This window comes from Quercus robur, chromosome 8 (genome assembly GCF_932294415.1).
Source record: "Quercus robur chromosome 8, dhQueRobu3.1, whole genome shotgun sequence".
Classification (NCBI taxonomy): domain Eukaryota; kingdom Viridiplantae; phylum Streptophyta; class Magnoliopsida; order Fagales; family Fagaceae; genus Quercus; species Quercus robur.
The window spans coordinates 33501936-33518841 of NC_065541.1; the positions used below are offsets into that span (position 1 = coordinate 33501936).

Consider the following 16906-nt stretch of genomic DNA (forward strand, 5'->3'; position numbering starts at 1 on the left):
TGATATGTCATGTTTGATTGGACTAGTGATTATTAAGTTTGTAGGTTTTTTCTTGACACTTTACAAACACGTCCACACCAAACATGGATATAAGGTGACATTTGGGTATTGCGTTGCATTTTTTGCCTTTTTTTTTTTTTTTTTTTTTTTTTTTTTTCTTTGACGTGCATCTGGTACTGTTCATTGTCCATGAACAGTGATTTTAGGCTTATGAACAATGCCAAACGTGTGAACAATAACCTTTTTTTTTTATTGTTTTCAGCTTTTAGTTTTTAGTTTTCAGCAAAATAAGCAGTATCCAAACAGACTCTAAGTGTTTTTATTCAAATCGTTAATAAGGTTACATTAGACTTAGAGGAAAAAATCAAAATGACACAGTGTAAATTACAATTTACTCTATATAATAAATTCTGTTAATGACATGCTTAAACTACAAATCTTCTATATATACACACACGTGTGACCTCTCAAAAAAAAATACACACGTGTGTTATTATATAGAGTATATAGACTTTAAAATTATTGATAAATTTAGATTCGCCCCAGAAATGGAAAAATATTTCTAACTACAGTACTGCTATTTTAATTGCATCCTCAATGACATGATCCACATTGGAGCATCAATGAATGCAAGGCCAAAATTCCTTAGCAATAATAAGCCAATAACTAAACTTAGCTCTCACCACAACAATTGCCTTTGATTCCTCATTCCTCAAAGCTCAAACCTCAGTGCCCACACCTACATGAGTTCTTTCGCATAGGGCACAGTTAATACAGCTCCCTTGATAATGATAATCACTTACGGTACCAACACCCCGATGCCCTTAATTTAAAATCCACTCCTTTCAGCTTTACGCCATCCACGTTTATTTGTAACAGGTTACACTTTATTGGGGTGGAGATGTATGATACACTTAGGCTGTGTTTGGTTTGTGTAAAAGCATTTCCGGAAAATATTTCATTTTCCGGAAATGCTATTTTCCGGAAAGGAAAATGTTTCCATGTGTTTGGTTGCATTTCAAAAAATTTTCCGGAAAATATTTTCTGGTGTTTGGAAAAGAAGAAGGAAAACACAAATCCAGAAAAACACAAGCCACAACCTAGAAAAAAATCATCAACGACGACAAATCCAGTCCGACGACCGCGCGATCGCGATCTCGCCTTCTTCGAGAGATCGCGATCTCGGATCTTCTTCTCTCGCGCGCGGTCGTCGGTTCTTCCTCTCCCGCGCGCGGTCGTCGGATTGGATCGCGGTCGTCGGTTCTTCCTCTCTTGCGCGCTTGCTCTCTCTTTCTCTCTCTCTCTCTCTCTCTCTCTCTCTCTCTCTCTCTCTCTCTCTCTCTCTCTCTGTGTTTCCTCTCACGCGCGCGCTCTCTCTCTCTCTCTCTCTTTTTCCGGAAATGTTTTGAAGTGAAAATGAAAGTGGAAAATGATTTCCGTGGTCAAAGGCATTTTTTTCGGTCAACGAATTTCAATTTCCGGAAAATAGAATTTTCCGGACCAACCAAACAGCCTCATTTCCGGAAAAGCATTTCCGGAAGTGATTTTCACCCAAAACAAACAAACCCTAAATTGCAACTACAATTCTGTTTCTTTCACAAGATATCTACAATGTATTCGAATCATCAATTTTGAAAACAAAAATGTATTAATGCATTTCCATCAAAAAAGAAAATCAAATTTGGATTGAGTAAGAATATGATAAGAAGGATATATAGAAATGATTACATTACAAGTGAAAATAGTCTGTTTACTGTTTAGTGTGTGTGTTGGATTTACTTTCACTGAAATTTTATTTTGGCTATTTATTAAAAATAAATAAATAGAATACATAAACAAATAAATTATATAAACTAAATTAAAAGTTTTTTTTTTTTTTTTTTGAAAAGAAACTAAATTAAAAGTTAATCCACAACTACTGCCCAACTTAGTTTAGTTGTACAGTTGTACTTGCCTTAACAAGTACTCCATTTAATTAACCTGGCTCCTTCTAGCGTGGTAGCGCAATTACGTGATCACCATTAGCTGATAAACTATTAGTATTGGAAGAAAACAAAGTGATGTTAATGGTGTGTGAGAAAACTAACACAAACGTTTTAATGCAACTTTTGTGAAAAAGAATATTGTAAATGAAGCATCCTTGTCAGGAAATAATTACGGCAGATGGAGTAAGAGAGAAACAAGAAAGAATGTTTCCTCAAAAAAAAAAAAAAAAAAAAAAAAAAGATATTAAAGCATACTTTTGGACCTTTGGGGGTGTTTGATACATGCACTTAAAACACATATGTTTTGTTGTTTGAAAACATGTGTAGAAATACGTGTGGGTGAAAAAGTGTGTGGAAATACGTATAATGTTGTTTAAAAACTGAAAACATGTGTTTGAAATTATGTACCAAACAGGCCCTTAATGTTTGATTTTGTTTTTCCATTGGTATTATCATAGGTGTTATATTTACACAGTTTTACTCAAAAGTGACTTATATTAGTCAATGTATAATTATATAAATTTACAATAGCTTGCTACAATAACTGTATAAATTTATACTAATACTATTTATTTTATATTTTCGTTGTGTTTGGCTCGATGTAAAATGTTTTTAGAGGGTAAAATATTTTCAGGTGTTTAGTTGTGTTCCTAAAAATCCTTTGAAAAACACATTTTTCTACTAGTTTCTCACATTTGCTCATCTTCCAAACAAATATAATAATAGAAAATGTCAATATATAAACAAAAGAAACAAAAAACAAAACAAAAGGAATTCAATCTTTCTTAAATTAGACACTGATTGTGAGAGAGGGAAAGAGAGTGAGGTTAGATTGTGACATGGTGGTAGAGGGAGGAAGAGAGAGAAAGCTGGAGGAAGAGAGAGGAAGATGGAGGAAAAGTTTACCTTGATCAGCAATGAGAGGACCGGCCACAAATGACAGTGGAATTGGAGAGGGGTGGCGGTGAGCATTCTCTCTCTTTCTCTCTGAGTAGAAGCTGAAAATGGGTGTCATTTGTTTGAAGGTGAAATATACAAGTATAAATGGTTTTACAATGAAGGGTGTGAAATTTTACAGTCAACTGAAATTCCTTTTCAATTTGACTGAGTTTTTTGGCCAACCTAAACACAACCGATGGTGTAAAATATTTTCTGTATTTCTTTTACACCCGAAACAAAAAACAGCCTTAGTTTTTTTTTTTAAAATTTTTTTTAAGGATGAAGGAAAAAAGTAGATGGTGGTTATGTGTAAAGAAAGAAAAATAATTTTAAAAAATCAAGAGAAATTGATATTTTAATGAAATGTAATGTAAAAAAGATAATATGATATGAAATGTTTTGAAAAGTAAGTATGTAAAAAAAAAAAAGTTATGTTAAAATAGACAAAATTTTTTGTATGAGATGAGCCATATGCTCTTAACATTTAATCTGGTGATAGAGTGTGTTTGGCATTAACTTTAAATTTTAACTTTTAGTTTTTATGTACAGTTTTTTAAAACTTTTTTTTTTTCTAGCTTTTTATCACTTTTTCAAAAATTTTCAATGTATATATATACTTTAGTAATTAGTACATTTTCAATAAAAATCTAGATAAACTGTTCTTAATTAGACACCAAAGTTGTTCCACTTATCTAAAGGTGGCGTTTGGATCCGAATAATTTACGTTTTGCGTTTGCGTTTTCAACTTTTTTATTTTATTTTATATTTAGCCGTGAATGTTGACTTTTTGCATGAATAGTGCACCTTACGGGACCAACAAACATCACTTTTTAGTAATTTTTTTTATTAAAATAGGTCCTACAATACTATTTACATATTTAAAAGTTTTCAGCTATATACACACTTACCCAAAATATAATATTGAAATTAAATATATTGAAGCAAAAGTGAAAATTAAAAGCCAAAATAAAACAAAATTTAGGAAGCGCTGAGCCTGATTACGTGGGCGGTTCTCACCCTCACAACCTAAACTATGGGCCCCACTCCCACTCTTCTTCTTCTTCTTCTCTCTCTTCCGCTCTCACATTTCAATTCCAAACAAGCTGATGATTTCCACACAGACACAGTGAGAGATATAGTCATATATATATAGTGAGAGAGAGAGAGAGAGAATTTCTACACGCATAGAGAGATATGGAGGAAGTTTCAACGGGGGCTGTAGTCCCCGCGGTGGTGAAGCCATCTCCGGACACACCAAAGCGATCGCCATCCCCAGCCGCGGCGGCGGCGGCGGCAGTATTAACTCGTGCTGAAAAAGAAGCCGGCGTTGAACAGTGGGACGAGCTGGACAAGGATTTTCTGTGTCCGATATGCATGCAGATGATCAAAGACGCGTTTCTCACAGCTTGCGGCCACAGCTTCTGCTACATGTGCATCGTCACCCATCTTCGCCACAAGAGCGATTGCCCTTGCTGTTCACAGCCCCTCACCATCCAAAACTTGTTCCCCAACTTCTTGCTCGACAAGGTTCCTTCTCCACTAAATCCTAATTAACTTCGGAATTTTGCTTTGACTAGTCCTAATAATGGTTTGGATTAATTTAGTGTATGATTGATGCTTAAAAACGAGTTCCGATTGCCTTGTAATGTGGCCAATTTTGCTTAATTTATAGCTAATTAATAATTGAATTGAATTGGATTCAAGTGCTTTGCTCTAATCTCTTTTCTCTTCTCTATATCAAATAAATTTCAGAGGTAAGTGAGGAAAACAGTTTCGAATTACCATTGACTATGCCTGATACTTTGAATTAGCCGCTTAAGTTGTTATTCGAGAATTAGCTTTGCTTAATATGAAATTCACCAGTTATAAGAGAAGAGAGAGAGAGAGAGAGAGAGCGAGAGTTTATTTCAAATTCACTAGTCGTTTCAATTTCGTATTTTTAGTCAGGATTAAATACAATGAACTTGTACTTTTTTATCCCTCATTCAAGTCATTTAAACTAAAAATTGAAATCCAAATCATTTACTAGCAAATAATTAATGTTGAAAAACCACTGTCAGTTGCCTTTGTAATGTGGCTTGGATTGGCCGATTGTGATTCATTTGATCGTGGTAAGTCCTAACTTTTTCTCTTTTTTTTTTTACCATAAAATAATGTTAGATGTAAGTGAGCTCAAAATTGTGAAAGTTTGTGAAAGTTCTTCAGTAAATTTTGCAAAAGAAGGAATTACTTATTAAGGTTTCTATGTAGTATAAGCTAAACGTGCGGACACGCCAAATTTGAACCTAATGGCTTAGTTTATGTAACTTCCTTTCCATGTTTAGTTGCTTTTGTGAAATCACTATAGCTAACAACATCGTTACTTGTTTTTTTTTTGATAAGTAAGAAGAGAATATTATTAGAAAAGAAAAGTAAGAGAAACAAAAAGAGTTCACGGTAGTGAACAATGGAAAAACAAAACAGCAAGACAAAAAGCAGCCCCTAAACTATTCTAATAGAAGAAATAAAATCCGTAAGGGTAGAACAATCTGAGAAACCCCAACAATGAGACCAATCAAAGAGGGTCCTCTGGCAAAACTCAAATAACTGAACCACAGTTTTCTCCTCATCCTCAAAGGCCCGCCGATTCTGTTCAGACCAAATAGTCCACATTAAACAGCCTGGGACCAAATCCCATATATCAGAACTATGCTTCCCAAGCCAATAAAACCAACAGAATAATAAGTCCTCAACTGAACCTGGCATGACCCAAGCGATCCCAAACAACCAGAGCATATGCATCCACAAAGAATGAGTTATCGGACAAGAAAGTAACAAGTGATCAACAGATTCCGCATCACAACAGCACAAATAACATCGATTCACCAAAGGGCGCCCACGAAGCATAAGGTTATCCAATGTTAGAATTTGACCATGAGCCGCTGTCCACATAAAAAAAGCCACCCTTTTAGGAACCTTAACTTTCCAAATACCCTTCCAAGGGCAGGTGGAGTGAGCTGCATTACGAATCTTATGATAGAAAGATCGAGCATCAAACTTCCCACTGCCATTAAGATCCCAACAAAGCCTATCACACCCTCCACCCCTAGGGATTCGGGTTTGGATGAAATGAAGAAGAGAATAGGAGGCCGCCAACTCCCAATCATTGAATTCCCTCTGAAATCTTAAACTCCACACTCTATCATTATCACCCACTGAAGGGCTTAACACATCAGAAATACAAGCCTCCTTATTAGCTGAACACAGAAATAATTGATGATAAAGACTTTTAAGAGGGACATCCCCAGTCCATTTATCATGCCAAAAAAGAGTACGAGATCCATCCCCCACCACAACAGAGAAATGATTAGCAAAAGTTTCCCATCCTTCACTAATACTCCGCCATAACCCACAACAAACCAGCATCATTATTTTGGATTATATGTGTAGTTTGAACACATATAATGCTTTGCATTATTTGTATCTTGAAATTAACTACTTCAAAATGCAGCTTATTGTTATACGGTTTCTCTGTACCACATTTGTAGCTACTGAAGAAGGCTTCTGCTCAACAAATATCAAAAACTGCTTCTCCTGTGGAACATCTTCGTCATTCATTACAACAGGTCAGTTTTCAAAGGACTAATATGTATTTTTATGATTACATTTGCTTATCCTGCTCCAGTTTGCATATCGAGATTGTCTTATGGGGCCATTTATTTTATGTTGTGATCCTAAGGGTCCAGTCTATTTTCTTTTAGTATCATTCTATATGGTTAATTAGCTTTATTCTTGGATTGATTGGGCATATGCTAGGAAGCATAGACACTTCATTTACGGTGCTGTACCTGTGTCATATCTGTGTCATACCGGTGTTGTACTGGCTGTTTTATGTTATAATTTTATCCGTGTCCGTGCTTCCTAGGGCTTATGTAGTTCTTTCTTGTTTCTATTTAATTAATGATAAATTTCCTTGTTATTGTCCCGATATGAGATTGTAATTTCCTAAAGTGCATTACTTTGATAGGACAAACAGAGGGTGATGACCTTTTTTTACAGCAGCACTTGTATATATATAAATTGTGTTTGTGAGACATCCTAAGTTCATAAGCTTAAAATGAATTCATAAAATCTTACTTATCAAAAAAGAAAAAAGAAAAGAATTCATAAAATCTTGCATATTCATGCTTCTACTTTTATATTGTATTTTATTTTATTTTTCTCTAGATATTTGTAATTTTAGACACATTCTTTGATGGGTCCCTTGTATACTCCTCATGTTGTGTACTAGGCTTTGCCCATTTTGTTTTAATAAAAATTCTTACCGATTAGGAAAATAGAAACTTTATGAATTATCTTTTTAATGAAAATGTGGCAGGGTTGTGAAGTATCAATTAAGGAGCTAGACACCCTCTTATTGCTCCTTACAGAGAAGAAGAGAAAAATGGAACAAGAAGAAGCCGAGAGAAATATGCAAATACTGATGACCTTCTTGCACTGTTTAAGGAAGCAAAAAGTTGATGAGCTGAATGAGGTTTGTTGCCTTCAGTTTGGGCCCTCTTTTTACAGCTTAGTCATGTTGATTTGGGCAAGTAATTTTTGCTACCTGCTTTCCCTCTTTCTTTGGTGTCTTCATAAACATGTATTATGTTTGGGAACCTATTGCATTGTTGGCCATAAAAGGTGGCATTTTCCCCCATAAGCTGATGGTTACTTACGCTCCGTTTGTTTCGATAGAAAATATTTTCAGGAAAATATTTTCCCATTTTACAGTGTTTGTTTTGTAGTGAAATATTTAGTCAAAAGTAAAATATTTTCAGTCAACCAAATCAACCTAGACAAATTTGTGTAAAATATTTTACACTTAAAATTTTGGTAAAACATTTTACATTTGCTCTCCTCCCTCTTACCTGATACTTTCACTTCCTCACAACTCAGTCCCTCTCAGTTTTTGCTCTCCCTCTCTCACGACTACTATATCTTCTCACTCTCAAGTTCTCCCTCCACTTTCTTCTTTTCTCTCTGGCAGTCCATTGGGACTCCTACTGGTGAGCGGTGAGGTGGTTGGCGTCGATGTCTCCAGCATAGAGGTTGCGGCAGTAAGTGTGGTGCCAATCGTCAATCTGGGTTGCTGTGTCTCTCTCTCCTCCCTTCTGCACTCTTCCTCGTTCCTAATATCTTTCAGGCCACATCTCTCAAATCTGGATGAGTGGGTTGTCAGTAGTGGATTTGGTTTTGAGTTTGGTAGGTGGATTTAGTTTTGGGTTTTGGTGGCTGGGTTTTGTTTTGATTTGGCGGCTGGGTATGGTGTTGGGTGATTGATGGTTTGTTGTGGTGGTTGGGTATGGTTTTGCTGGGTTTTGTTTTGAGTTTGGCGGCTGGGTATGGGTATGATTTTGGTGGCTGGGTATGGTTTTGCTGGGGTTTGTTTTGAGTTTGGCGGCTGGGTATGGTGTTGGGGGTGGGTTCCAGTTTTGATGATGGCCGGTTGGTGGCAACAGCAGTGATGGCCTTTTATTTTCCTTCTTCCCAATCTGGATTTGGTACTATTGTTGGTGGTTTGTGTTTGCACTCAGTGGTGGTTGATGGTGGCTGATTTGTGCTTGCATTTTCAAGTGTCTAGGACAATCCAAACACTTGAAAATGTTTTACTGAAAATATTTTACTGTAAAATATTTTACATTTGAAAATATTTTACATTGAAACAAACTGAGTGTTATTGATGTCTTTTAGAGATATCAGGTGGACTCATCAAATTAGGTGCCCTCACTCCTGCCTATGTGTTTTTTTACTTTAGGTTAACCAGCTTTTGGTCAATCTTCACTGAAACAATAACATTAATTGATATTTAGGTCATAAGAATTCCTTTTCTTTTGTAGGTACAAACTGATCTCCAGTTTATTAAAGAAGACGTAACTGCTGTAGAGAGACATAGAATGGAGTTGTATCGTACAAGGGACAGGTATTCTGTGAAACTGCGTATGCTTGGAGATGATTCTAGTGTGAGAAAACCGTGGCCATCATCAATAGATAAGAACACCAGTGAGCTTAGCTCTGGTTCACTAAATGCACGTAAGGGGTTGGCTACATGGAATCTTCAAAATAAGAAAGTAGACGGAAAGTCTCATGTAATCTCTCACGGACTACAGAAAAAGGATGCTTTAAGTGGATCAGACTCACAGTTCATCAACCAATCCAGTTCATCTGTAGCAAGAAAAAAGCGGGTCCATGCACAGGTTTGTTATCTTATTTGGTTTCATCCATAGAAATATTATCCTAGTTGTTTTCTTTGTTGAATAGTTATTGTGCCTGGCAACCATCTTTAATCTGTGAACTACAATGTTAGCTAGTGCTAGTGGGTAGACACTGAAAAGTGAAAAATGTCAAAAACCTACTATATCACCTTGTATGTTGGTTTTCATATTAAATGCTATCCGAAATCTTAATGTTGTTATGCATGGGATCTCCTCTCTTGTATACTTGTGCTTTGTTGGAGTCCCCTTGGGAGTGGCATGGGCATCTTTTTAATCTAATAGTTATATAGAAGCAATAAAATTCTTGCCGAACTAAACTAAAAAAATAAATACCGAGGTTCAGGTACAGTCTGATTCTGCCTGCAAATGTTCAGGATGTATATTCAGAAACTGTTCTTGGTATATGCTAGTTTGGACTTTATTGTAAAACAAGTGTTTCTAGGGTGATTAGGTTTAGTGCATATTTGCAATGTGACGTGGGAAGCCCAAGGAAAGATTTATTTTAATTTACTTTTGGGGTCAACTGTATTTTATTTAAGGCTCTAGTATCTTTTTAGGTTTAATATTATTTTAATTTAAATTCAAGGGTATTTTTATGATTAGTCAATCAAGGTTTTCTATGCCAGTTAGAATTGGGCTTTAGTAGCCTATATAAGCAAAGTACTTTACTCCTATGAAGGGGGATTATTTTGATGAATAAAATTTCTATTGAGATTGTCTCCATGGTATGGTGTTGACTACAACTTGGGTGCTGACTTCTGGAGGTTTACTTTTGCTTGGTGCTGACTCCAAGCAAGCCTAGGTGTTGACTCATAGGGTTCTATCCTTTATTTTCATGCTCTTCAATTTCATGGTTGCAGTGTTCTGCATCACATTGATTATTATTGCAAGAATTGTATAGTTCAAACTGCCAAGAAGGAAAACAACGTATGTCCCATGTTAAGAGTTAGTTCTAGTTATTTTTTCATATTAGCATGTTAATAAGGGTAATTTTGTCATCATGATATTAACCCTAATTTAAATATATGCTAAGGTATGGGCTTTCTTTCTTTCCTCTCGCTTTGTCTCTCTCTATTATTCTCACTTAACCCTAAATCTTCATATTTTTCTTCTATTGAGAATCGTTCATATTTTCTTCTTTGGCTACAGTTCAATGACCTACAAGAGTGTTACCTACAAAAGCGACGTCAATTGGCAAACAAACCACATAACCAGCTAGAAAAGGATAAAAGTATTATACCGAGAGAGGGTTATAACGCTGGCCTTGCAGATTTCCAATCAGTGTTGTCTACCTTCACTCAGTACAGGTATGTTTTCAATCTTCAATTTCTTTTTGAGTTAGCTATATTATCGTGTTTTATTTTCATCTACGAGTAGTTCATCTGCAATTTTCTTTTGATCTTTTGAAACAGTCGATTGAGGGTCATAGCTGAACTTAGGAATGGGGATCTATTCCACTCAGCCAATATAGTATCAAGGTGAGTTAATTGTTTTGCACATCATGATTGGCCCTTTGGATTTGAATGTTTGGGTTGATAAACTTGTTTGGTTTGGCCATTTGAAATTATTCACAAAATAATTTATACATTAATTGGTGTACCTGTATGTATTTAATAGTAATTGAAGTAAAGTACTAAACTTTGAGATTACTTTCACTTAAAAACCTGTTCTATCAATGCATTGACAGTTTGGTAACTTAGAAGGCAATGAAATAACTCAACAATATTTATTCTTACTCCGTTTGTTTCGATAGAAAACCTTGTGTAAAGATAGTTTTCTGTGTTTTCCAGTATTTTGTAGCATAAAAAAAAATTAGTAAAAGGAAAACTATCTTTAGTAAACAGAAAAAGTAAGGCTTATTTTTAGAGATTGTTTGTTACTAAATTTTTTTGGAAAACAACTCTATCTCACAGCAAACTAAATAAGGGAAGTTAGAAGATTATTTTTCAACTCATTTAAGGTTGTTACCAAACATAGAAAAATGAGATAGTTTTATAGAAAATACATTTTGAAAAATGACTCATTTTTTAGAAAACATTATCGCCAAAACAAACAGAGCATTAGTGCATTTTTGCTCCCCAAATATAAGTTCTAGTGTGAGACATGCACATACATGTGAGAAACAGTGTATCGTCATGTCACAAATGACTAAGAAAGCAAATCCCTGCTCTTGTTGTGCTATTGTGTCTTCTTAGTTGAATATAATTTTATAACTTAAAAAATCAATATAAAATCTCAGCTCTTTGTTTAATCTTTAACACGACAAAATAGTTTTGTTGGACATTTACAATCTACCCTGGTAGTTGGAAAATTATTACTGTTAATGGAGAAAAGAGTTGTTCTGTTACAAGGACCAGATAAAGTTGAAATGAAAGTCTGTTGCGAGTAATGATGGTCTGTAATTGAATGGAAGATAGAGCAATATGAAAAAAATGATTCGTGTAGGCGTGCAATATGAGACTTTGTGGATGTTGCTTCTTAAATTTTTGATGTAGCTTCTCTGTGTGTGTGTTGTATAGCTTTTTCATGATTATTACAATCTGCTGGACTTTAGAATTGACCATGTTTTATTGCAGCATTGAATTTGACCGTGATGATGAGTTGTTTGCTACCGCTGGAGTTTCTCGGTGCATAAAAGTTTTTGACTTCTCCACGGTAAGGTTTTGGTTTAAAGTACTTTTTTACTTTTGCTTTTTGGTTCTATCCATAATTGCTGAGCATAAGTGGGATAGAAAGTTGGCTTAGACTGGATGCACAGGACATACAAGAGACAATGATGGGCTGGTTGGCTAACACTTCTCAAAGTTCTTTGACTTCATTACATAATCCTTGTTAAATATCTACTATATTTGAAATTAGCTGAAGTAATCATTATGTAAATTGATCACTTGAAGAAGGATATTCCCTAGTTTTGGTGGCCATTTCTATGTCTTCCAATAAATTTTCATATTGCTTTCTGCAAATGGAAGTTCTGATTATTTTGCCTCAACTATTGGTGAATCTCCGCTGACGGGGGCCTATATTGTGTTTGATTAAGTTGTTCATTTAATGGCAACAGATTCTACTTCAGGGCTCTAGTGTTGATGTATCAGTTTGATAAAATGCACTATTTACTATATATTTCTCTTTAGTTGGGTTGGTGACTGTTCTCTAGCTATTGCTTTCTAGGTTGTGAATGAACCTACTAATATGCACTATCCTGTTGTGGAGATGTCAACACGTTCAAAACTAAGTTGCTTGAGTTGGAACAACTTTGATAAGAACTACATTGCTAGTAGCGATTATGAGGGAATTGTGACGGTTTGGGATGTAAATACTCGGCAGGTAATGATTAGAAGCATGATGGCAAATCTTGTTCTATTACTCATATAGTCTGCTCTTATTCCTCTAAGATTCTTATCTCAGTAACATGTACCTTTTTCCAGAGTGTGATGGAGTATGAAGAGCATGAAAAACGTGCATGGAGTGTTGATTTTTCACGTACAGAACCATCAATGCTTGTATCTGGTAGTGATGATTATAAGGTACTGTGCAACATACCTTTCTATCTTAACCAAGTCTGCTGCTTTAGTTATCTATCAAGTAGCATTTGATAGCATTCTGAGATGACAAGTTGAGGAGATAATATGCTCTGTTTGCATGTGAAATTAATGCATTGAATGTGTTAGGAAATCCCACATCGGTTGGGCTTCAGACTTGATTGGGTATTAGTTCTAGTAGGCCTCTCCACTAATAGTTTGTTTAAATGCATTTTTACACTTCTTCATAATCAAAATTGAATGTGAGGACTCAGTTGCTGGTAACTTTTACTTGTATCTTACTTGACTGATCTTGTGAATGGGGTCTTATGAATAGTGACTCCATTTCAATGTTTTTAGAGTCGCTGTCTTTTTCTACATAAATCTTTATTTGTAGTCTTTTCTTTAATAAAATTATTCTTACTTATCAAAATAAAAAATAAAAAATAAAAATTTCCATAGTGTGAAATTGGTGGACATGAGTGTATTGTTATCAATGATCCAATACACACCGATTTTGGACATTGCAGTAAAGTACTGTAATGAAACTAAGTGCAATATGCATCTGGTTTTTGGTTTTGCGTGTTTGATGTGCTCTCTTCCATGGGTGAGCTTCACTGATAGTCCACACTAATTACGTGACTCCTATTTTCCTCCAGTTGGTATAAATGTGCCATTTAAGCATTTGGACTGCTTTATTTCCTTTATGTGTACTTGTACTTCCTTATGGTTAACTGGAAGGCATGAAGAAAGTTGCCTCACATGAACTAAGCATAAGTCTAGTTTGATTCCTAGGCTTATCGTCAATCCATCATACCAACATTAGCAAAATCATAGCCAGAGGTAAAATGTAAAACTTTGCTCATTGTGTGAGGAGAAAGTTAGTAGGTAATAATTGATCAAGCAAATACCAATGACCTGGTTAAATTTTATCTTTTGTCTGTACATTTAGATTCTGGATTAAATGTTGAATTTTTGAATACTTCATCGTTTATGTCCTTTTCAACATGTGATATCTAAGCAGTTGTGGACCCTCTCTAAATTAACCATATGCTGCATCTTTTCTGTGTATGACAAACAGGTCAAAGTTTGGTGCACAAAGCATGAAGCTAGCGTTCTTAATATTGATATGAAAGCAAATATATGCTGTGTCAAATATAATCCTGGATCTAGCAATTACATTGCGGTATGTGCCTTTCATTTACATTTTTGAAGACAAATGTATGGTGCTAAGTCATTTTGCATTGGATTCTTGTTGATTTTCACAACAAATCAATGTGGAGCTGAACTAGTGCTTTGGTCAGCACTGCTGACAATGTGTAGTGCATTACATACCCCCTTCAACACCCCCCCCCACCCCCCCACCCCCCCCCCCCCCCCCCCCCCCAAAAAAAAAAGAAAAAAAGAGAGACAATGATCAGTGTAATAGTGCTATTCTTTGGTTTGATCCACATGTAAAGTTGTGTGCATGCTCATGCATAGACAAGATCAGCTATTTGACTATTTTTGGTGGATTTGGTGTTATGGGGATAAGCCTATTGTGCAGCAAAGGATCCTACTTATGTTGTAATTGCATTTTAAAGTCGGGTAATCTGTTGATAACTATTTTCCAAATTGAATCCCATAAACAAGAATTTCACATTCTACTTTTATAATTAAAATCAGTCATACATTGCCTTATCCAATGGCATGGACATGTTTTCTTAATATTTGATCTCCTTTGGAATCTAGCCTCTAAAACATTCTGTTTTTTATTTCCCTTCAGGTTGGTTCAGCAGATCATCAAATCCACTATTATGATTTAAGAAACATCAGTCATCCAGTCCATGTATTCAGTGGGCACAGGAAAGCTGTTTCATATGTGAAATTCTTATCAAACAATGAGCTTGCTTCTGCTTCTACAGACAGCACATTACGGTTATGGGATGTGAAGGAAAATTTGCCAGTAAGTACTACATGCATACATACGTAGCTATCTATCTGTCTGTCTGTGTATACACACACTTTTTAAAGTACCGTACTTACCCAATCTTAACGGTTCATCAATTATTATAAAATACATATATTAAATAAGGTAATATCTTATGTTAACAGTTAAGATTAGATGTGTATGGTACATAGCCGAGAACCATGCACCTCAACTAGTTGGCACCTCCTGTTTGTTTCCAAGACATCCAGGTTCAAATACCCCCTCCCTTGAGGTGTTATTTGACCTAGAGCTTATTGGAAGACGGCAGTTGCAGTGTGCACCAAAAATTGTCAGTAACTTTATGCTCCATTGAAGGCTTTTAGACAAATTAATTGTTAGTAAAACAAAGGCTTTACATAATTTTGTAGCCATCGATAGCCAGAAGATTTAACTTTTGGTCTTCCTTCTATTCATCCATATGAACTCTAGTTGATGAGTTTCTTACAATATATGAATTATTAAATACTAATTGAAAGGAAAATGCATGACTCCTCGCCTTTTTCCCACTTCAATGGAAATGGAATTCAGCAAACTAATGGCGGTTCTGAATTTTTGGCTGTGGGAGGCATTGGTGTTTTTATTTTATTTTAAAATTAATTTATTGTTGTTATTATTTTACTGCTGTGATATTAGTGTTAAATTAATACAATGACAAAGTCTTCAAATTTCCTCTTTGGAATGATGTTTGCAGGTTCGTACCTTTAGAGGACACACAAATGAGAAAAACTTTGTTGGCCTTACAGTAAATAGCGAATACATTGCATGTGGCAGTGAGACAAATGAAGTATTTGTCTACCATAAGGTTAGTAATATCCGAAGCAGCAGTCTTCCAACATGTAACCTTGAAACAAAGCTAAGTTTTGGTGTTCACTCTGCAGGAAATCTCCAGGCCTGTGACTCGGCATAGATTTGGTTCTCCCGATTTGGATGATGCAGATGATGATATGGCATCTTATTTTATTAGTGCTGTATGCTGGAAGAGCGATAGCCCTACCATGCTAACTGCTAATAGTCAGGGCACGATTAAGGTGTTAGTTCTTGTGGCTTGAGAAGTTAGAGGGAAAGATCAGCATACTATGAGAGCAGCAGTGAAATTAAGCTGAAAATATCTGTTTTACATCTCAATGTAATGTTTCTTTTTTTGTATATGTCATTCTTTTTTGCTAAATGTATATGTCATTTAAATGTGGAGATTGGTAGGTTTTAGAGGCCATGGTTGTGTAAAATTTATTATTTATAGGTCAAAGGTAGTGCAGCTGAAATTATATTTGCCCAAGCCATTGATCTCTCTCTCTCTCTCTCTCTCCCCTGAACCTGACTAAATTTATACAGAAAATGAAGAATGACCGTAGAATGTAGGTCAATTATTTCTTAGCAAGTAAGGTGGATTGAAGTTTTTTTTACGTGGGATCTTAGTGAATAATGTGGGTCAAAGTTTGTATAATGTGGGATAGGTTTGCAAAGTTATTTAGGCCATGTTTAGGTTTCGTTATCAACGCTCATCCAGAATCTGAAATGCTTAGAATAAACTAAAACTCTAGAAAGCTTGTATTTCTGTGAGTTGGATCTATAGGTCAAAACCAAATCTTGAATGTCTCATATTAATCCTGCGCATATGTTAGTGTACACATCCAAAACAAAATGAAAAAGCAAAATGTGAGTAGACTTTATGTTTGGCCAAATAAAAAATAAAAAATCGTGAGTTAAAAGTGAACAAAAACGTAAACCTTTTCCTCTTTTTGTGAGTTTTACCTACTTATAGAAACTTCTTTTTGTACGAATTACGAAACTAGCTAGCTGATCGTAAATTGTGAGTGAACATGTCATTTTGTCAAGGAAAAAACGAAGCATTGAATTGTGCAGACTTTGTAGACCACAAGTTCTGCGGTTATTCATTATTGTGGCAAATATAGAAGGATAAAAACTGTCCACGCTCATTTTTTGAACTGTTAAATTACATTATTAAAAAAAAAAGGAGTAGCGTTTTACACTAACACAGTTTTACACACATTCTCCAAAGCAACTAAAATCGTGACTTACATGATTTTAATAAAATGAATATTATTTTACACTAACATATAAACAGAATTATACATATCCTTCAAAGTAACTGAAATCGTGACTTAAAATGACGGGTTGTTTTGGTTAGTTTTTAGGGTAAACACAGTTTAACCAGACAAAATCCGATTGTGTTATTGGAATTGTGATATGAAAGCTTGCCTCTGTCTATTGCATTATTTTGTACTCATACCGCGCGGTCTT

At 35.3% G+C, this 16906-nt stretch overlaps 1 protein-coding gene across 2 annotated transcripts; it reads left to right on the forward strand.

Annotated features, from left to right (window-relative positions):
• The first annotated feature begins 3997 nt into the window (after positions 1–3997).
• LOC126695266 (E3 ubiquitin-protein ligase COP1) lies at positions 3998–15924 on the forward strand. Of its 2 annotated transcripts, none has more exons than XM_050391946.1 (13): positions 3998–4451; positions 6452–6529; positions 7282–7437; positions 8783–9139; positions 10307–10464; positions 10570–10635; positions 11734–11812; positions 12368–12481; positions 12583–12681; positions 13757–13861; positions 14441–14620; positions 15336–15446; positions 15523–15924. In XM_050391946.1, exons 1-13 carry the CDS (start codon positions 4119–4121, stop codon positions 15691–15693), a joined length of 2007 nt encoding a protein of 668 aa, XP_050247903.1. In that variant the 5' UTR covers positions 3998–4118; the 3' UTR covers positions 15694–15924. The 2 variants fall into 2 exon arrangements, with proteins under 2 accessions (XP_050247903.1, XP_050247902.1); XM_050391945.1 differs by having other exon boundaries at positions 4000–4451; positions 12326–12481.
• The last annotated feature ends 982 nt before the right edge of the window (positions 15925–16906 follow it).

Coding starts and splice junctions, on each gene's coding strand:
- LOC126695266 (XM_050391945.1), top strand. CDS start 4,119: ATGGAGGAAGTTTCAACGGGGGCTGTAGTCCCCGCGGTGGTGAAGCCA. Junction 10,465..10,569: donor TCTACCTTCACTCAGTACAG/GTATGTTTTCAA, acceptor CTTTTGAAACAG/TCGATTGAGGGTCATAGCTG. Junction 14,621..15,335: donor ATGTGAAGGAAAATTTGCCA/GTAAGTACTACA, acceptor TGATGTTTGCAG/GTTCGTACCTTTAGAGGACA.